This window comes from Diceros bicornis, chromosome 25 (assembly GCF_020826845.1).
Source record: "Diceros bicornis minor isolate mBicDic1 chromosome 25, mDicBic1.mat.cur, whole genome shotgun sequence".
NCBI classification, from domain to species: Eukaryota; Metazoa; Chordata; class Mammalia; order Perissodactyla; family Rhinocerotidae; genus Diceros; species Diceros bicornis.
In genome coordinates this window covers 18,775,494-18,794,927 of record NC_080764.1, presented here as the reverse complement: position 1 = coordinate 18,794,927, position 19,434 = coordinate 18,775,494, and the positions used below count along the sequence as shown (strand labels likewise).

The window sequence follows — 19,434 nt, the reverse complement described above, 5'->3', positions numbered from 1 at the left end:
TTTCTGTCGCTGCTGAGAATGCTGCCCTGGAGTGTGAACTCTCTGATGGTATTCATGTTTTTATTGTAATTACTTAATAATGCCTGGTGTATAGTAAGCTTCAGTAAACCTTTGTTGAATAATGATATGATTAAAGTAGTTTGGAGGAGCTGAATTTTTAGGGGTGTGATTTTTTTGGCAATTCCTTTATCCAAATGACTACTAATCCTTTTTAACCAAGAATATGATAAATAGTATTTTAGAATGAATTGGGTGGGCAGAAGTAAGGACTGCCATGCTTAAGAGCGCTTATGCTTAAAGTAAAAAAGTAGCAGGCCTACTTTTCTGACTCCAGCTTTCACTTAGAGTATGACTTTAGGCAGGTTACTAAACCTCAAGGCTCAGTGTCCTCATGGTAAAGTGTGCATAATATTTCATAATGAACTATATGCAAGGCACTGTGCTTGGGTTAAGTGGTGATTGAGGGAGTGCTCATATTTAAAGGACTTGGAAAGAAGACCCATTAAGAGGTACTTGTACAGGGCCGGCCCGGTGGCGTAGTGGTTAAGTTCACACACACTGCTTAGGCGGCCCGTGGTTTGGGGGTTCAGATCCCGGGTGCGGACCTACACACCGCTCATCAAGCCATGCTGTGGTGGCATCCCACATAGAAAAAATAGAGGAAGATTGGCACGGATGTTAGCTCAGGGCCATTCTTCCTCACCAAAAAAAAAAAAAAGAGGTACAGATTGTGACCTCACCAAGAGGCTATTTATATGACACAGATGTTTCAAATCAAAAGGAGAGGAACCTAGAAGAGCTCCTATTTATAATTTTTGAAATATCTGTTTTAGAAACTAAATTCTGAAGATTTTTTAGCACAGTTGTTTCTCTAATATGTTGTTATATCTTTTTAGACCCTCAACTTTGTAGAGCATTCCATTAGTTGCAAGGAGAAATTGAATAAAAAAAATAAAATTGGAGCTGCTTTTACTGATGATGGCTTTGCCATGGGTAAGCTTAATGGAATTGTTTTACCATTGATTTTATGTTCACCTTATAATGGATCTGCTTGAGAAGAGGTCTATGCAGTCTTTGTAGATTTGTTTCTCACGAGCACTGTTTACTGTTTTTAAGCTGGGTCTTCTGATTGATAATACTTGTTTTCCATCATTTATAACTCTCATTCATGCCCCCCTGGTGTTGCTGATCACTTAGTCTAGTTGGCCCTAATATTCAGGCTTTGTTTTTGTTGCCGTTTTACGGTTTTAGCATCTGTATTTAATTTCCCTGTAGCTTCCTCAGTTGCTGTTTTTCAGCAGTGGAGGTTTGTCCTCACCCTTACAGCCTGTGTTACCTCCAGGTGATTTTCATAGCTGTGTTATTTTTTTCTTCTTAACTGGCTTGTTTTTAGTTCTTTATACTTTCGCATCTTTTATGCTGTAAAATATAAATTTGAAAGAGGATTAATTAAAAATGGTTAGCTTAATGTTAAGAGTTATTGGTGGAGTAGAAGACAACTTTTGTACTCATAATTGAGCTTTGGTTTTGCTGATGACTGCAGGTGTGGCTTACATTCTAAAGCTTCTGGATCAGTACCAGGAATTTGACTCACTTCACTGGTTCCAGTCTGTTAGAGAGAAGTACCTGAAGGAGATCAGAGCAGTTGCTAAGCAACAGAATGTGCATTCAACTAGTCAAGATGAAAAACTACTGCAAACCATGAATCTCACTCAGAAGCGACTGGATGTCTATCTCCAGGTTAGAGGATAGTAACAGTTAAATCTGCATTGGCTTTTGATATCCATTACTTCTTGATATCTGAAGAAACATAAATCGTATGGAAACCCCCATTTTAGCAAGTGAGATGAATAGTGGTAATGAGAGCATCTGTTCAAATGAATGGCGTTTGGAAGCCCCTTGACTCAGATGTTAAAAATGGACGGATTACTTGGTTCAGTTTCTGCTTTATGATTTCCATTAGAGCTTTTTAGAAATAATGAAAAAGAGACATTAAATATGATAATTTTGATATTTTGCTATAATATTTTCATCATATATTTCAAATTTTTTAATTTACTTAGGAATTTGAATTGCTCTATTTCTCACTGAGCAGTGCAAGAATTTTCTTCAGAGCTGACAAGACTGCAGCAGAAGAAAACCAAGAAAAGAAAGAGAAAGAAGGTCAGTGGGTGGCTTAAATTTGGAAAGAGCAGTAAATCTTGAGCAGCAGGCACAAATGCCTCATTTTATCTGGTCAGACTTGCAGCTTCCTTTTCCTCTTGAAAAATAATACAGGTCTAGAAATGATTTCTTAAAGAAGTAAAGCCTATGTGGAGTATTTGTGAAACTGAAAATAAATTTACATGGTTTATGCATTTCATTCTGGGGTAACTCTTTCTTCAGTTTCATCTTCCTAATTTAAATAAAATTTAACAAGTTGAGTTTTTTTCTTTCACCCTCCAACCTATATCAGATAAGCAGGAACAGATGAGAGGAGGAACACTAAATATTGCTGAAGGCAGAGCTGCTGATGACTAAACGTTGAATGAGATGGGACAGGAGGCGTAAAAAAGTAGGGGCTATTTAAATGTCATAGGCAACAGCCTCCTGCTGTCTTCATGGCCACGCCTTGGAGAATCAGAGTGCAATGTAGGCATAATAACTGATCATGATGTGCATGGACTTGAGTCATTAAGGAAAGGATTCTGTCCATTGTGTTGTGTGTAAATTGCTCAGTGTCTCATGCTTAAGGACCTCCATGATATATTTCTCTCAGATTTGAGAAACTTAGGAACAGTTGTCTTCCCTGAAGAATGGATGTTTCCTTTTTTCTGTCATGGAAATTATGTAACTTAGGTTTTCCTCTCTGCTTGGGATAGCAACTAAGTTGACACTTTTCATGTTTGCTCCTTTTTCTTTTTTCTGACTTGTATTTTACAAATCAAGACATAAAACTTACATTTCGTAAAACAAAAATTAATCTTATTTTGTCAGTTAAATTTTAAAATACTATTTTTTTACACGTGAATAGAGGTGATTCATTTGGGTAGACCACTTGTATCAGCTACCTTATTCCCTGATAATGTTGTATCAATTAAATGTTACTTATTAGTTAGGAGCATATACAGGCATTTTTGGAATCTAGACTGAGAAAGTAATAATTGTGTACTTGGAATATGATTTCAGACTGTTGCCAGGAAGATACTCAGTATTTATTAAATGAAAATATGTATATATTATGTTTGAGTTCATTTTCAAGGCTATGATAATATTTAGTTAGCAAAGCCATTTGGAAGAATCTGAGTTGACATAATCTAAATTGTGAAGAAACTCAAGTTATTGCTTAGGTTCTGCTTAGGCATTTCGTGATGCCAGAACCTTGTCTCCAGCCCGGGGGCTTGGGAATACTCTGCATGTGGATCGGGTATTTACTTTAAGGCCTACAGCATTAAGACAAAAGATAGCACCTTTCAGAGCTCCTTGCTTTGGACTGTTGTACTTAAGGAACTCTCTAGGGTTCTGGTTGATGTATATTCACCCACATGCCTAGGTTCTTCTGTTTTAGAACTCTCTTTTAGCTTAAGTTTGCTCAGAGATGTAGTCAAAGTTGCTAGATACATTAGTCAAATAGTTTTTCTCTGTTAATGAAAGATGTGCATGTGACATTTTCCACAAAAAGCCAGGAATTCATTTCATCACAATCATAATAAAGAGCTGCTTTTCAAAATAAATTATAAATACAAATGGGAAGTTATTATGGATAATTTTATATGTGAATTTGCAACCATGTTTCTATTGGTAACCTAGAAATCTAGAGGGGGAACTGGCCTAGGGGGAGAATGCCTTCAAACATGCACTGTGAAACCCCACCCCAGATGCAGTTCTGATCTCTCACAATTCTACACCCCCATCAAGAACCAGTCACATTACATTTGCGATATTTAGCCTAAATTTTTAAAAAATTAAACTAGATGTAATTTGTGATCTTAGAGAAATATTTGGTAGATGCAGCATTTTCTTAATTTGAAATTTAGCAATACAGCTCTTCTCAATTTTTATTTACTTAATTCATTTTTTTTAAATGAACATAAATATGTCCATTGTTATTTTCACTCATGCTTTCAGAAGAGACTAAAACAAGCAATGGAGGCCTGTCCGACAGCGCTGTGTCTGCAGATCCTGTTGTCAAATGATGTCGATGGTATGCGTTGCCCCTGTGAAATTCATCAGAATTGTGTCACTACTATTGCCAGTGCAATGTCAGTAAGCTAATGATGAAGTGTTTCCTGGGCCACATCTCTGGAAAATATTTAGATGTTGCAGCTCTTTAAGGCAGTGCTCTAAAAGTTAAGTCCATTCTTCCAAAGGCATTACTTTTCAAAGGTTGAGAATGAGATTTTAAAATTGGATTTTTGCCTGGACTTGAGGCTATAAGATGTGCCTAGGAACAGTTATTTAAGTGAAGTTAAGTTATAAAAGGGCCAATCCAAATTCCCAAACTGCCACCTCAGATCTCTTGTAATCTACATGAATGTTTATAATTGTATTTGCATAGGTCTTTGATCTATATTTGTCTTAGTCTTTGGAAGTTCAATGCGTATACTATGTACAGCCAGTAAATACATGTTTAAACAAAAGGATTTGAGCCTGAAATTCATGAGGCATATGTATCAATATTCTTATAAAAGAAATATATGAAGATGGTTTTGATACTAGAGGTGAGGCACAAGTGTGTTGTGTACCCTCTATGTACAGTATAAACTGATTCATTGTTAATTTCATGTGAGTCACAAGAGCTGCTGATGTCTTTAGTGAGACATTTTATAACTAGTTTACATTGCTTTGAGAACATTTAACCTCCAACAGTTGCTTTAAACTTAAGATTTACTTCATACTCAAGATGAAAGAAAATTCAGATAAAGCCATAGAGTCCTGCTTGAAGCTTCGTTTTTGGTTGAAGGCACTATGTATGATATCAAAGAAAATTGAATGAATTCCTATTTCTACATCCAAACTCAGGTTTCTTCTACATTAGGTTGAATTGAAATCTTGGTGATGGTTTGGGCAGACTTTTTCTTTAAACCAAGTATAATCTAAGACATCTGATTAAGCACTGTGCAGGCTTTTAAAAAATTATCACTGTGAGAATAATGTGCTAATAAATTATTTACGGATTTAAAAAGTACAGAAAGATTTTGAGTAAATTTAGTTCCCAGCAAGCTGCTAGCTTTATTTTTGTAAAGATTGTCAGTTAATAGTTAAATGGTTAATCACGGCCTATAAACTTTTAATATAAGACAGTGATACTTTTACAATGAAAACAAGAAGTTTTAAAACTTTGCATGTAATATATCATTTTGGGAAATACTTGATTTTTCCATTGCACTCACCTATTAAGCATTTCTTTGGGGAAATCCTGCAAATAATGCTAACATCGTTGTTTGATTTCCAGCTTTTGGAACAGGTGTACAATGCCCTGTCTGTATCATTGGTTAGGGTGAGGGTAACTTTCCCAGCCCAAGATAAAACACTTCTACTGTTAAAAATCAGAAAAAACAGAATAGGTAGGAAATGTTTTTTGTTTATTATGTAAACATGACTTAGAGAATTATGGACAATGGATGGATTAAAGGCATTTCATAACTGTAGAATTGGCCCTAAAGCATGCTGCATAATTATTAATTTATATTTTCATTATTATAAATGTTTATATTAATGATCTTTCATTTGATCGTATCAAATTCGTCACCATTTCCTAGCAACAGTATTGTTTTTTCTGTTTCTCTTCTCTGACTTCCCTAAAATCATCTCCTTTAATAGGGATAGAATTATAATTAGAAGAGAATCAGATGTCTCTGTTTGTTATCCCCACACATCAATTAATTATTTTATCAATACTAGGTAAGCATTCACATGCTGACTTCCTGGATACCTACAATTGAGAAGAAAGTGACAGATTATTATTTCGCCCTTAGTTCGAAATAATGTCACTTGGATAAATTATAGTAAGTTCACATATTTGAAATAAAATCTCTGAAAAGATTAAGCATATTTAAATGCTATTAAAGTGCAGAGCAACAGGGCTTGAGTGTTTCACACCTAAGTTCATATACACATTTGGATGATGGTTTTCCTTGCTAACATATTAATGTTAATATTTTCATTTTTTTCATACTGTAATTTAAAATTAGTGTGAGTATTTGTTGTAAATTCACAGAAAACTTAATGTACAAATTCTCAGGAAATAAGGACTAACCATACATTGTCACTTCTAATTAAATTTTGTAAATGATGGCAAGCTTGTTACCTCACTTGAGTGGGGCTTCCCCCTCCTGCATCTTAATGTATATTAAATGTTTAATATACATATTATACAATATGTATAATAAAACATTAATAAATATAATTTCAAAAATTTACTTCCCCTGTATGTTTATGTTCAAAATGGAATGTCTTAAAACAGTAGTTCTTAACCTTAACCTTTTTGGAGTCCCCTTTAATCTAACAAAATTTACGGAATTTATTTAAAAAAAATACTTGCATGCACATAGGCAAAAAATTTCAAGTGTTTAATGTTAGAAATAACTGTAGGGCCATTTGCAAACATGAGTTGAACTGAAACAATAATAATAATAAATGAGAGCCTTTTAAATATTACACTGGAGCCTTTTAAATATTACACTGGAGACAAGAGGCATGAGCCTTTTAACTGCTACACTGCAGAAACTGTTCTTGGTCAAGTCTGAGTGCTGCTCCTTTTTTCCTGAGGTAGTGAAACTTTAAGTGTGGGAAAGATGAGAGAATACCATCACATTCATCATCATGTTATTCATTTAGGCTGGGTTGGTTAAATGTAAAAGGTAGACTTTAACCAATTTAAATAATTTTAGTTCTTTTTTTCAGCTGAAGTTGCAGAAGTTTCAGAACTGATGGTATTCTTTTTCTTAAGGAAGTTTTAATGCTATAGTTTTTTTAGATGTTAGGAACAGTTTAACAGGTTTTCCAAGATTTCAGTTAAAAAAAGGCATCCAGAAGAAGTGGAAATCTGTAGAGATTAAGTGAAGTCATAAGACTATGCAGTGAACTCAGAGATGGTGATGGCAAAGTTAGAATTTAGTTTACACGAAAAGTTCTTATATATAGTATATAAAAAGTCGATTTGGGCAAGTATATGGATGTTTTCCTCTATTTTTACTATTTGGCTTTTCTTTACCACCTGGTTTACCTAATAGCTCCAGTTGTTCCCAACAGTGGAGAGACAGTCAGGAAAGGAGATGAAATGTACCTATCTTCCAATCAGTGCAGATCTGATGTCGTAATTCTGGGATCATCTTGAAGGACTCTACATTTTTTTTTTTTTAAAGATTTTATTTATTTATTTTTTCCCCCCAAAGCCCCAGTAGTTGTATGTCATAGCTGCACATCCTTCTAGTTGCTGTATGTGGGACGCGGCCTCAGCATGGCCGGAGAAGCAGTGCGTCGGTGCGTGCCCGGGATCCGAACCCGGGCCGCCAGCAGCGGAGCACGCGCACCTACCCGCTAAGCCACGGGGCTGGCCCAAGGACTGTACATTCTCTAATGTATGTAAGATGTGTGTAGTGAAACATTCTTTAGTATTGGCCTCATTATCATTAAAGAGAGGGGAAAAAAGTTAACGCTTTTATACCCAGAAGCACCTATCTATATCAGATTATTATTTAGTCATTTCAGAATCTACACAAACGGTAACAAGGCATTAAAGATGCACTTTAAGTTGATATAATTACTGAATATCCGAATGATCTTCAAAGGTTAATGTACTGCGAGAAGCATATGGAGACTGCTTTGTCTCTGGTTTTCTCTATGTGCTTTACATATAGCACATAATGGTTAGAAGCACAGACGCTGGGGCCAGACTGTGATTTGAATCCTGATTTGCTGCTTAACAGGTTGCCAGCCTTTCTGTGCTTCATTTCCTCAGGCATAAAATGGCATAACAGTATATAGTTCATAAATTGTTTGAGGATTAATTTGTGTAAAGCACTTTATGTATTAAGAAACAGTAACTGCTATAAATATTAGCTCTTATGATTACTCTCAGGGGCAGAAATGTACTCGGCATATAACTGTTAGCTGTTAACTATTATTACTCTTTTAGGTGGAAAACTTTGAAGATAGCCTGTATTTGGACTCTGAGGGGGGGGGTCTCATAAAAACTATTCGTGGGGCCTGCCCAGTGGCGTAGTGGTTAGGTTCGCACACTCCGCTTTGGTGGCCTGGGGTTTGCGGGTTCGAGTCCTGGGTGTGGACCTACACCCTGCTTATCAAGCCATGCTGTGGCAGGCGTCCCACATAAAATAGAGAAAGATGGGCACAGATATTAGCTCAGGGCCAATCTTACTCAGCAAAAAGAGGACTGGCAACAGATGTTAGCTCAGAGCTAATCTTCCTCACCAAAAAAACCCCCACAAAACACTATTCCTTTTTAAATGGCTCAGCTAAGTGTAGACAGTGTAAGACAGGTCCTGCTCTTCTCGCAAGAAGGTAGTCTGACAGGTGGCTAAACAACCAAAGACAATGCTTGGAAATGAAAATTGTTGAGGAGAGCTGGCTAATAAGGGCCTGTTTACCACCCTCCCACCTTTCATTCAGATGGCACTGGTTAACTTTTCAGAGTGCTTTCATACGTATTAATACACATTTCAGTAAGTTGAGTGAAAGGGCAAATCACCCACTGTTTCTAAATTTAAAAATTATTTTATTTAAAAATATGTAACCTGCAAAATGGTATAGATATGTATGTACTACTTAGAGAATAAAAATAGAAGACTCGGGTAGCCACCATGTCGGTGAAGAGCCTATTCCCACTGCCTTAGATGCTCCCATCGTTCCTCCTCAGACCTCAGCTCCCTTTTCCACCCCAGAGGAAACCACGATGCAGAATTTTGGTGGTAACCATTCCTTTTCTCTAGCGTTACAACCTATCTGTATTTTTATAATGCTATGATATTGTTTTGCATGTTTTTTAAAGTTAATATAAATGGACTCTTACTGTATGCTTGTATGACTTAATTCAGTACTTTTGAAATTCATTCATGTTGATGTATATAGCTATAGTTTATTTAGTTTTACTTCTCTAGTATTACTTTGGTATGTGAATACACAGGTATTTTATCCATTCTGTTGATGACACTTCGGATATTTCCAAATTTGGGATACTGTGAACAGTGCTGCTATAATCGTTACTGTGCATGTCTCTGGGTATGTGTGTTGAGTTTCCCCTGGGTGTGGGAATTCACAAGTGACTCTGCTAGGTGGTAGGGACAGGTGCACTCGCAAGTTCACTAGACAGAGGCCAGACTGTTCCCCCTCCTAGCAGTGGACCCGATTCTTCACTCCATCCCTACCAACAGTCTGGTGAATACATATCTCGGTGTGGTTTTAATTTGCTTTTCCTTGATTATTATACAAGATTGAATATATTTCTGTTTAAGAGCTCTTTTTATTTTTTAGTTGGTGAAATGTCTTCATGACTTTTTCTATTTTTTTTCAATTTATCTTTTTCTTACTAATTGTGGGAACATTTTATATATTCTGGATACTAATTTTTTGTTGGTCATGTGTGCTTGCTAATATGCTCAGTTAATTTTGTGTTTTCATCCTCTCGTGTTTTTTTGAAGTTAGTTTCAGTGTGTTGGTTTTCAGTTGTTTGTTTTTATGATTTGCATGCTTTGTGGCTTAGTTAAGCCACAGATTCTCAATAACATTTTTAATTTAAAAAAAATTGATTTCAGTTTCCTACAATATTGTTCATGACTTGAGATTCTTCCACTCCCACCCTCAACAATTGTAAGCAAGAAAAAGAAATGCAGGGGACTGTGGCTCCTACAGACTGTCAGAGAACTTACTGATCTAATGATATATAAATTTCTAAGGCACTAGTTAACATTCAAATAGTAATTTTATGGTGCACAGTCTCATACTGGCTTAGAACAGCTCACTATGTCTCTGATGGTATACCTATTATAGAGTGAGTGGATTCCTCACATGGACCCTATTACAGTAACCTAATTTAGGGTTGCAAAAGTTGTTTTATTAATTCACCATTTTAAAAGCAAGCCCTTTTAAAAACTTGGCATTGAGATCACATTATTCAACTCATGCTGAATAGAGGTATTTTTTGATAGTATATCCTCTGCTGTGATTTCATTATGCCCTAGTGTTTTGGAAATTAACTGTTAAGGCAACATAACTGACTTTAAGCATGTTCTAGAAAATAACCACAGAAAGCAAAAGAAACAGAATGACAGTTTTTATTTGCTAGCATTTTGCTAGGTTAATTTATTACAAAGACAATGATACTGTGTTGAACTCGGTTGTAATTAAACATACTGTACCAATTCAAGATCATTATACTTATTTCATGGGTAGAACGGGATGGTGGAGTGGGCTGGGATGCCAAGAACCAGATGTGCCAGGGTGGAAATAGGAACTTTATACCAAGCCCTGTGACTAGCTGTGCTTCAAGTGAGTTTTAAAATTGGTCCCTTCCTTGAGGAGGGTCTGGCTCAGAGAAACAGGAGTTGGTAGAGTTGCCCCCATCCATGGTGATCCCCCACTAAAAACAGTATTATCCAGAGGACCATGAACTTACGAATGCTGGTTCATTAAGATTCCAACATAAAATTAAACATTTTTTGTGGTATTCCTCTGCTAGTCTTTTTATTGCATGATGTCTGGAACACTTATGAAAACTAGACCTGCATTTCTGCTAGTGCTCAAGCCTCAAAGCTGGGCTCATCACCTACTGCACAAATTAATGCTATTAGGTCCAGTTATGAAATAACCTTGATTATAAATACACAATTTTCAGAATGATAGGCACTTAAAGCTTAAGTAAAATACAAAAATAGATTATATTAATAGGAAATATTTAGTGTTTATCAAATTATAAATCTAGGCTTTTGCCATTTTTAAAAAAGGATACTGGACACTGAAGAGATGACATTCAAATAAAGTGAACAATGCATTTTTTCATAATTTTCATTCTGAATGCTGAACAATGGAATCTAAGAGAAGGACTTACCACAAAGCACCTAAAATAACATTTGTAGATGGGTAGGAGTGTTGTCAATTTCTTACTGTTTCCCTCCCAAGTCTCAGTATCAAGGCATCGAGGGTACATTCCACAAGCGACTGTCAGCATTCTGAAACCAGGTCGTGTGCCTGCATGTCAGAGAAGTTGAAAACCCTTAAGGAGGTAGCTCTCCTCCTGGGTGCTCCAACCCCAAAGGGGCAAGAGAGTTATGCTTCAGATTCCGCGCCTCTATTTTCACTTGCACTTCCGTCAGTGTCATCTGGTTGATCGTTTAATAGGACATATTTTCCATCATTGGTTAGTGGTATGGAGAGCATTAATTGAGCCAGTGCTTCTGGATCCTGAAAGTTATGGGAGTTTAAGGAGAAAAGAAAACGCTTAAAATGCACTTAAAACCCCTTTGGCGTGGCTTTCATTATATTCTGTAATCTAGCTTCATTCCTTCTGACTCTTTGTCTCTGTGTGTCTTCAGGTGGGTCTCCTTGTTTCCCTGAAAAAACTCAATTGCATTACTTCTTCTGTTATCTAGGCCAAGGTTTTCCTCAGCCAAACTATCATTTTACATAGCCAAATCATAATCATCTTCCCAGAAAGAGTCCAGAGAGGAACTTCCTTCACAACGCCTTTGTCTTCTATGTCTTTAAACTCCTTTCTTTTCTCTCTCTCAGTCTATACCAAGAATTGGCAAACTATGGCCATTTGGCTCACCACTTGTTTCTGTAAATAGTTTTATTGGAACACACCCATGCCCATTCATTTACACACGGTATATGTAATGTCTATGGCTGCTTTTGTGTTATAACACCAGAGTTTGAGTAGTTGCAACAGAGATGGTAAGCCTAAAAGGTTTACTTTCTGGCCCTTCACAGAAAAAGTTTGCCAGGTCCTGATCTATATCCTCACTGCCTGCCATTATTTCATGTATGTCTGTCTTAGTCCTTGGTCCTCCTGCCCTCTCCGACAGACTAGAACTGTACTAATATGGAACCCACTAGCTACATGTTACATTTAGATTAAAATGAAATTAAATAAAATTTAAAAATCTAGTTCCTCAGTCACTAGCCACATTCAATCTGCATGTTAAACAGTGCAGACATAGATCATTTCCATTACTACAGAAAGTTCTACTGGACAGTGTTGAACTAGAAGCCCCTTGGGGCAGGAACTATATCTGTCTTGCTCACTGCTATAACCCCAGGGTTTTTCTTTTTCTTTTTTCTCCCCAGAGTTTTTCTTACATAAAGTTGGCTCTCAAAAATTTGTTCAGTGAATGAAAGATTATAAGCTGCTGTAAGACAGGGAGGTCTGCGAGTCTTCACTTCTAGTAAGTTTCCAGGTGATGTCTGTCACTGCTGCTGGGCCTGGAACCACTCTGAGGAGCAAGGCCTTAGAGCACATGGGAGATACTTAAGTTTGTACCATCTTAGATTGAAAGAAAGGAAATCTAGCCAACAACAACAGCAAGCAAAAAAATTGATAAAGTAGGAGCTGCACAGTGATATTTATTAAGAACTCCACATTTGTTACCAGTGACTGTGGAACTAGCTGATCAAAACTGTCTGGTGGTTAGAATGCTTAAAAGGAAATCCTAAACTTGGCCACACTGCCTAGGGAGCATCATTTCTCTTTTCGAGAGAAATCTTAGTAAGTGTATAGATATCTTTTGAGTAGTCATTGAACCAGCACTAAAATGCATCTTACCTTCTGAACCTCAATGATTTCTTTTCCCAAATTAATAGCATAACATATCTGCAAAAGACAAGAAAAGTAGTGTTTGGCAAAGGTAGAAAAGGGATAAAGAATTTTAGGAAAAATGTGACTGTGGAAGTACAGTGAGGTCACTGTCTGCTCACATCAACATGGGGACAGGGGACCTGGCTGTAGAAGACTCATCACATGGGGCTCTGAACATTAGCATCCATCTGTCCAGGTCTCCTGTTGCCAATTTGTGTGTTATAAAAGATATCCAGGTAAGTGAAAACTGAACTTACTCCAGTGTTTAAAATTCTTAACGGGATACTTTTTTCCTTTCTCTCAACTATATTTAGCCACTACATGTTCAGACACACAGTGGCAAACAGGTACTTTCTGAAAGAAGGGTTGATTAATTTTGATTAATTCTAAGTAGTGAATGCTGTCCGAGTTTTTCATACGAAACGATCACCTCAGATGGTTTACTCTCTGAGACTAGATTTTCTCCATTGTAACTTTTGCTTTCATTTTTTTAAAAAGAATAAATCTGAGGGGAACTGCTTTTAATGTTTCCTGATATCTCTACTAAACAATTATATCTCACCATTAAAGTTCTTCTGATCTATTCTGGTTGACAGGGAAATTTTACTCCAGTCAGTTTTCTTTCAGTGGGGCCTTCCCAAGAGGTGGTATTATCTAAACTCCTTGATGGGGACATGCAGAATAGTCAACTAAATTCCAGGGGGATGGTGTAAAAAACTCCTTTAAATACCTTCGTTTGGACTCAGATATTATGGAATCTTAAGATGAAAAAAATAGCAAGACCTTTTCGCCTTCTGAGTTGCTTTCAAAAACGTATGTGCTCAGAGACTCTCCGCCTGTGGATTCGGGCATGCGGACCACAAAACCAACCAGTCTCTTGTTTTCTTGATGAGCAGCAAACTGGGTGACACTGGTAAGTTCAAACTGGGAAAAAATAGGAATAGACTGAATATCACACAACAAACTGGAATTAAAAATCAGACAAAGTCATTACCCATGGAAAAAGGAAAAAGTGCACTATTAGTTACCAAATCATGGCAAATAAAATTTATAAAGTGCTTACTTTGCGTTTAAGGTGGCTACAAAGGTGAATTAAGGAGGAATCACTAAAATAGCATGCACGAGGGTACTTACGTTGGCCCTTGTTACTTGAGTCTGGGGATCTATCAACCTGAAATTTGAAGAGATTCATTATGTCACAAATGTTGGCTAAACTTATACTCTTAGAAGAGTTTGTGGAAGTTCAGAATGAAGTCACACAAATACCCTCCAAATATGAAAATATAAGGCCTCGCTGAGGCGAGAACTCCATGTGACCATCCAAAGGGAGGACGTGCCATGGTTTCTGCCTTTGTTGAACCTGTGTAGTTAAAGCTCAGGGTATCTTTAATGGAAGATTATAGCAACTAGAGAACTAATTTCACAATATTTTAGTGCTAATCCAAAAAGGCAGCATTATAATTCTCAATAGTTGTGCTGTATCATACGGATGGATCCTATTCTGTACAGCCGCCTTCTCAACAAACATTTATTGACTACTGTTTGCCTGAAGTGCGAGGTCAACTGATTCTTCTGAGTTTAGCAAATTTTTTTTCTTTTAAATATGGGGTAGGGGTGGGAGCATAGTGAAGGGATTTTAACAAAACTATATCAGTTTGGGTGCAGGAGGAGTATTCTTTAAGAAGGTATTTTAGATATATTCTTTAACAATATTTTAAGCATCATCTAATAATCACGATGTACCTGGGGAAATAAACTACATTAGAGAATTTGTTGCTATCTTAGATATAAATGTCTACTTTCTAACACATGGTATTTTATGTAAATTATTATAGATTTGCTATAAGTTTCATAGATGAAAGGAAAAAAATCTATTCTCTTTAAAAAAAAAAATTATAATTCCATTTATATTAAATGTCCAGAATAGGCTAATCTGTAGAGACAGCAAAATTAGTGGTTAGTGGCTGCCTAGGGCTGGGTGGGTTGCAAGGAAAAAGGGAATGACTGCTAATGGGTATGGGTTTTCTTGGGGGGTGATGAAAATCTTCTAAAACTGTTGGTAGTGATGGTTACACAACTCTGAATATATTAAAAACACTTTAAATGGGTGAATTGTATCATATGTAAGTTACATCTCAATAAAGCTGCTACCTAAAAATATGGTTACAATTTGAAATACATGCAATTATACTCACTAAAGCATGGGATTTATAATCCGAGGGCTCAAGACTGAATTCTAACCTGTCTACTCACTTTATGATCTTGTTATGTGTAACTCACCCTGACTTCTCTCAACTGCTTCGTCGGTAAAACGGATAAGAAACCCCACTTCAAAGAGAAGGTTAAGACAAGGAGGAGATGTGTATGGAATTTTAAGTTAACTACAAAGCTAAATAAATGTTATTTTTATTTGTATCCCTATTAATAGTGGGTATGAATTTAATGATTTTTAAAAGATACATCACAGTTTCCCTCAAGTTGGGATAATTTTCTTGTTTTGTAAAAATTTTCTATATATGAAAACTTAAAACATGCATATCATATTTTGTGAGTAACTTTTAAAAGTCTGCTGTCTAAATCAGATAACCTGGATTTGCCGCTTAAGATCTGATTTTCTGTGTGACTTCTAAATAGTCTCAAAACCTACGAATTCCACTATGGGTGTGTAGGAGTGTGTGTGTGTGTACTGTGGTGAAATACACCTAACATAAAATTGATCATTACTGACATTTAGTACATTCACAACGTTGTACAACTGTCACCACTATCTAGTGACAGAATATCTTCATCATCTCAAAAGGAAACTCCATACCCATTAAGCAGTCACTCCCCATTCCTCCTTCCTCTTAGCTTTCGGCAACCACTAATCTGGTTTCTATCTCTACGGATTTGCCTATTCTGGATATTTCATATAAATGATCATACAATATGTGATATGTCTCTGCTGTCAGTTAGCATTATGTTTTCAAAGTTCGTCCATGTTGTAGCATGTACTTCATTCCTTTTTAAGGCTGAATAATATTCCATTGTATGGATATACCACATTTGCTGATGGATATCTGGATTGTTTCCACCTTTTAGCAATTGTGAATAGTACTGTCATGAATGTTGGGGTAAAGTTTTTGTTTGAACACTTGTTTTCAATTCTTTTGGGTATCCACTGAGGAGTGGAATTCTATGTTTAACTTACAGAGGAACTGCCAAACTATTTCTCACAGTGGCTGGCTGAACCATTTTACATTCCCACTAGCAATGGGTTCCATCCAATTTCTTCACATTCTTGCTAACACTTGTTATTTTCCTTGAAAAAAAAATTATGGCCATCCTAGTGGGTGTGAAGTGGTATCTCATTGTGGATTTGATTTGCATTTCCCTAATGACATTGAGCATCTTTTCAGTGCTTGTTGGCCATTTGTATATCTTTGGAGAGATGTCTATTCAAGTTCTTCATCCATTTTTTTATTGTTTTTTTTTTTTTTGGTCTTGTTGCTGATTTGTAAGAGTTCTTTATATATTCTGGATACTACACCTTTATTAGATATATAATTTACAAGTATTTTCTTCCATTCTCTGGGTTGTCTTTGCACTTTTTTTGATAGCATTCTTTGATGCACTACAGTTTTTCAGTGCTTTTACATGGATTTACTCTCATCTTTTTGGTGGAGATTATAAGAACAATGAGCCAACGGCTATAAAAGGTCCAGGACATATTTGGAGAAAAGCTTTAAATAAATATAAGGTTTTATTGGTAAGAATACAATTCTCAGTATAAGGTTTATAAAGAAATGAAATATCTGATTTGAATGAATGGAATAAACTATATTCTGATTTTTGCTCAAGTCTTAGTTAACGAAGCTAACATTTATCAAATACTTTCTATATGCCAGTCATGGTTGTGAATATTTTACATGTATTAACTCATTTATTCCTCATGACAACACTATGGGGTGTGCATACAGTTATTTTCATTTTATAGCTGAAGAAACCAAGGCACAGCTTGCCCAAGGTCATACAACTAGTAAATGCCAAAGCCAGGAATAAACCTAGACATTTTGGCTCTAAAGCAGTGCTGCTGTCCCACAGAAATATAATGGAAGCCTCATACATAATTTAAATTTTTCTAGCAGCCACATTAAAAAAAAGTGAAAAGAAACAGGTGAAATTAATTTAATATACTTTATTTAATCTAGTAGATCTAAAATATTACGGGCTAGACATGTTATTAAATATAAAAATTAATGAGATATTTTGCATTCTTTTTGGGGGGGTAGTACAAGATCTTAGAAATTTGGTGTTTTTCTTGTACTTAAAACACATCTCACTTCAGCCTAGTTATGTTTCAAGTGCTACATGTGGCTACAGACAGTGCAACTCTTAATAAGGCATGGGCTACCCATGGCTTGATAGTCATTTGCCATCATTCATGTAGATCATATTACCTGAAACCCCAAATCACGTAGTTAACATTGCTTGGCTTCTTTAATTTTGACCCCAACAGATACTAATCAGATTTTCCCCCTGTTGGTCTCGTTATCTCAAGCAGGTTTATGTTCTGTTGTCACAACACTCTCAGAAATGAAAAACAAAAAACCTGTTTTCAAGCTCTGAGATAAAGAGAGTAACCCTAGAGTGGTGGCGTCTTTATGAACAATAGTATTCATTCACTACTAAATTTCTAAAGATATCAGTTCTTGTCTTTAAGGGAGCATCTTCTATCCAATACTTCTTATAAAATCAAAATGTAAAAAGGAGTAGGGCACAGACACTCTAATCAGACAAATATTCTAGCATGAACATTCTTAAAAGGGAAATCAGATGAAGCTATAAGAAAGTCTGACATGATGTAATCTGTGCAGAAACAGAAGTATAATATTGTACACCTGAAATTTATACGTTATAAACCAATGTTACTGCAATAAAAAAAAAAAAAAGAAAGTCTGAAAATGAAACAGTCTACCTCAGAGTTTGACTGGTGACCATCAGATGGGATTCTGTCATACGGAAGATGTTATGAATAGCCCGAGCAGCCAACACTTGTCTCATGGCTTCATAAATCACTTCAGCAGTGTTGTCTGTTTTAACTGCCATTGATCCCAAAAACCGAACTATAAACATCTGTTGCAAAAGAGAATCTGCAAGAGAGCATTTTATGCTCAGGATCACATTCACTTCCTGCCTGCTGGTGATCTGCACACCAGGATCAGATGTGCCGGTCTGAGAACAGGCTGAAGACCTCAGGTTTGGTTTGCTCTCTATGGAGGGCTTTCTACCCTTATTTCTCAAAACTGCTTTTACAAACCCCAAAGTGCCAAAGCTCTGAATCTCCTCTTGTCTATATTTGGTCTGTCTGGAACTACCTCATTTGACTAGAAAAGCCCCTCTTCATTTATAAAATGAAACAGCGGTACCAGAGGAACATCCTTCTAGCCTAAAACTCTGGGTGACTTCATGTAGGTGGCAGTGTATGCATCTTATCTTTTCTCTGAAAATAAGAGCTTTTCCACTAGACAATAGAAAATTCATTACCTTGGCCCACTGACAAAGTCTTGTTTTAGAAGAAAATTTATTTGAAGAAAGTAAGACCTGATGTTGGGTCTCATTCAATTCATATACTTCATTTATTACTGAAGGGCAGTGATGATATTCCATAAACTAATGGAGGTCTTAAACTAAAATAAGTTTATTTTATTATTTAATTCTAATGAATTTCCAGTATTGGCTTCTTGATAATGGCACACAACCTGACAAAACTGAGTAACAGCAACCGTAACTGGAAGATCATGAAGGTTTAAAGGTCTTTTTTTTTTTTCTGTAAAAACAATAATTCACTTATGCACCATTTTAAACTAAGAAGCCTACTTTTTCCTCATTTGCCCTCCCTATTAGTATCCTTGTCCCTAAGAATAACTTGAGGGTTAAAGAATTCATTAGGAAAATATAACTGATACTATACATGGTTACTTCCATATGAAGACAGTTTTTACAAGTTTGAAAGTTGATTGTGTAGACTGTTTACAAACAGTGTGGTCATATGAAGTCAGCTAGATACAAGTGGAGAGTCAGATTTGAGGCATGGCCTATTAACATCGTATTTTTTTTTTTTTTGCCTAAAGCTGTAAGGAGTGCCAATTCTTACGTTCTACTTTTAAATTTAAATAAGTGGCATTTCATTCTGATGATCCTCTCAGGCTCCAGTCATGAAGCTGTGTTAAAATGAGGTCTTGCCAGCACTTCTAGCTACTAAATTGCCTTGGCTGGGAACTCAAGTACTGCTCTGTGGAATAGTAGGTTCTGGTCTGCTCTACTGAGTGTGTGCTTATGTACGATGATAATAAACATTAAAAATCTGAATATGAACAAATTAAATACCATTTATTCATGTCATCTTCAGATTCAAGAATGAGTTTTTATTTATGCCTTTGGTTTTCTAGAATGAGATAGCATATTTATGACTCACCCAGACTGTATTTTAATGTGACCATTTTATCCTCTTTGAGTTTGTTTTGTAGTAATTTGATACCAGATTTAGATGTGGCACCATTTCTACACAGGAGCTACAAAAAGGGTATGAATGTGACTAATGGTACAACAGTTGTAGAAGATCTGTCAGTTTCCCCTCAGTTTTTATCCAAGACTTGCTC

General features: G+C 36.2%; 2 protein-coding genes across 7 annotated transcripts in view; one reads left to right on the top strand and one right to left on the bottom strand.

Moving 5' to 3' along the window:
• The window catches only part of WASHC4 (WASH complex subunit 4), a 69,733-nt gene that overhangs the window by 49,591 nt on the left and 708 nt on the right, over positions 1–19,434 (top strand). For 3 of the 5 annotated variants that reach the window (XR_009223941.1, XM_058568519.1, XM_058568518.1), the window contains exons 30-33: positions 897–993; positions 1,544–1,740; positions 2,064–2,163; positions 4,108–4,183. Coding sequence is in view for 4 of the 5 variants with exons in the window: in XM_058568519.1 (XP_058424502.1) it covers positions 897–993; positions 1,544–1,740; positions 2,064–2,163; positions 4,108–4,175 (462 nt within the window). In the remaining variant the exon portion in view is untranslated. Of the gene's footprint in view, positions 1–896; positions 994–1,543; positions 1,741–2,063; positions 2,164–4,107; positions 6,645–19,434 lie in introns of those variants that run through there. The other 2 variants (XM_058568516.1, XM_058568520.1) reach the window with 1 other exon arrangement.
• Positions 10,244–19,434, bottom strand: part of APPL2 (adaptor protein, phosphotyrosine interacting with PH domain and leucine zipper 2) — a 53,373-nt gene continuing 44,182 nt past the window's right edge. Inside the window, exons 17-21 of one of the 2 annotated variants that reach the window (XM_058568522.1) lie at positions 17,751–17,925; positions 13,928–13,964; positions 13,577–13,717; positions 12,761–12,808; positions 10,244–11,400 (exon numbers count right to left, since the gene is read on the bottom strand). In XM_058568522.1, coding sequence (XP_058424505.1) covers positions 11,266–11,400; positions 12,761–12,808; positions 13,577–13,717; positions 13,928–13,964; positions 17,751–17,925 — 536 coding nt within the window. In that variant the 3' untranslated portion in view covers positions 10,244–11,265. The other variant, XM_058568523.1, reaches the window with a different exon arrangement.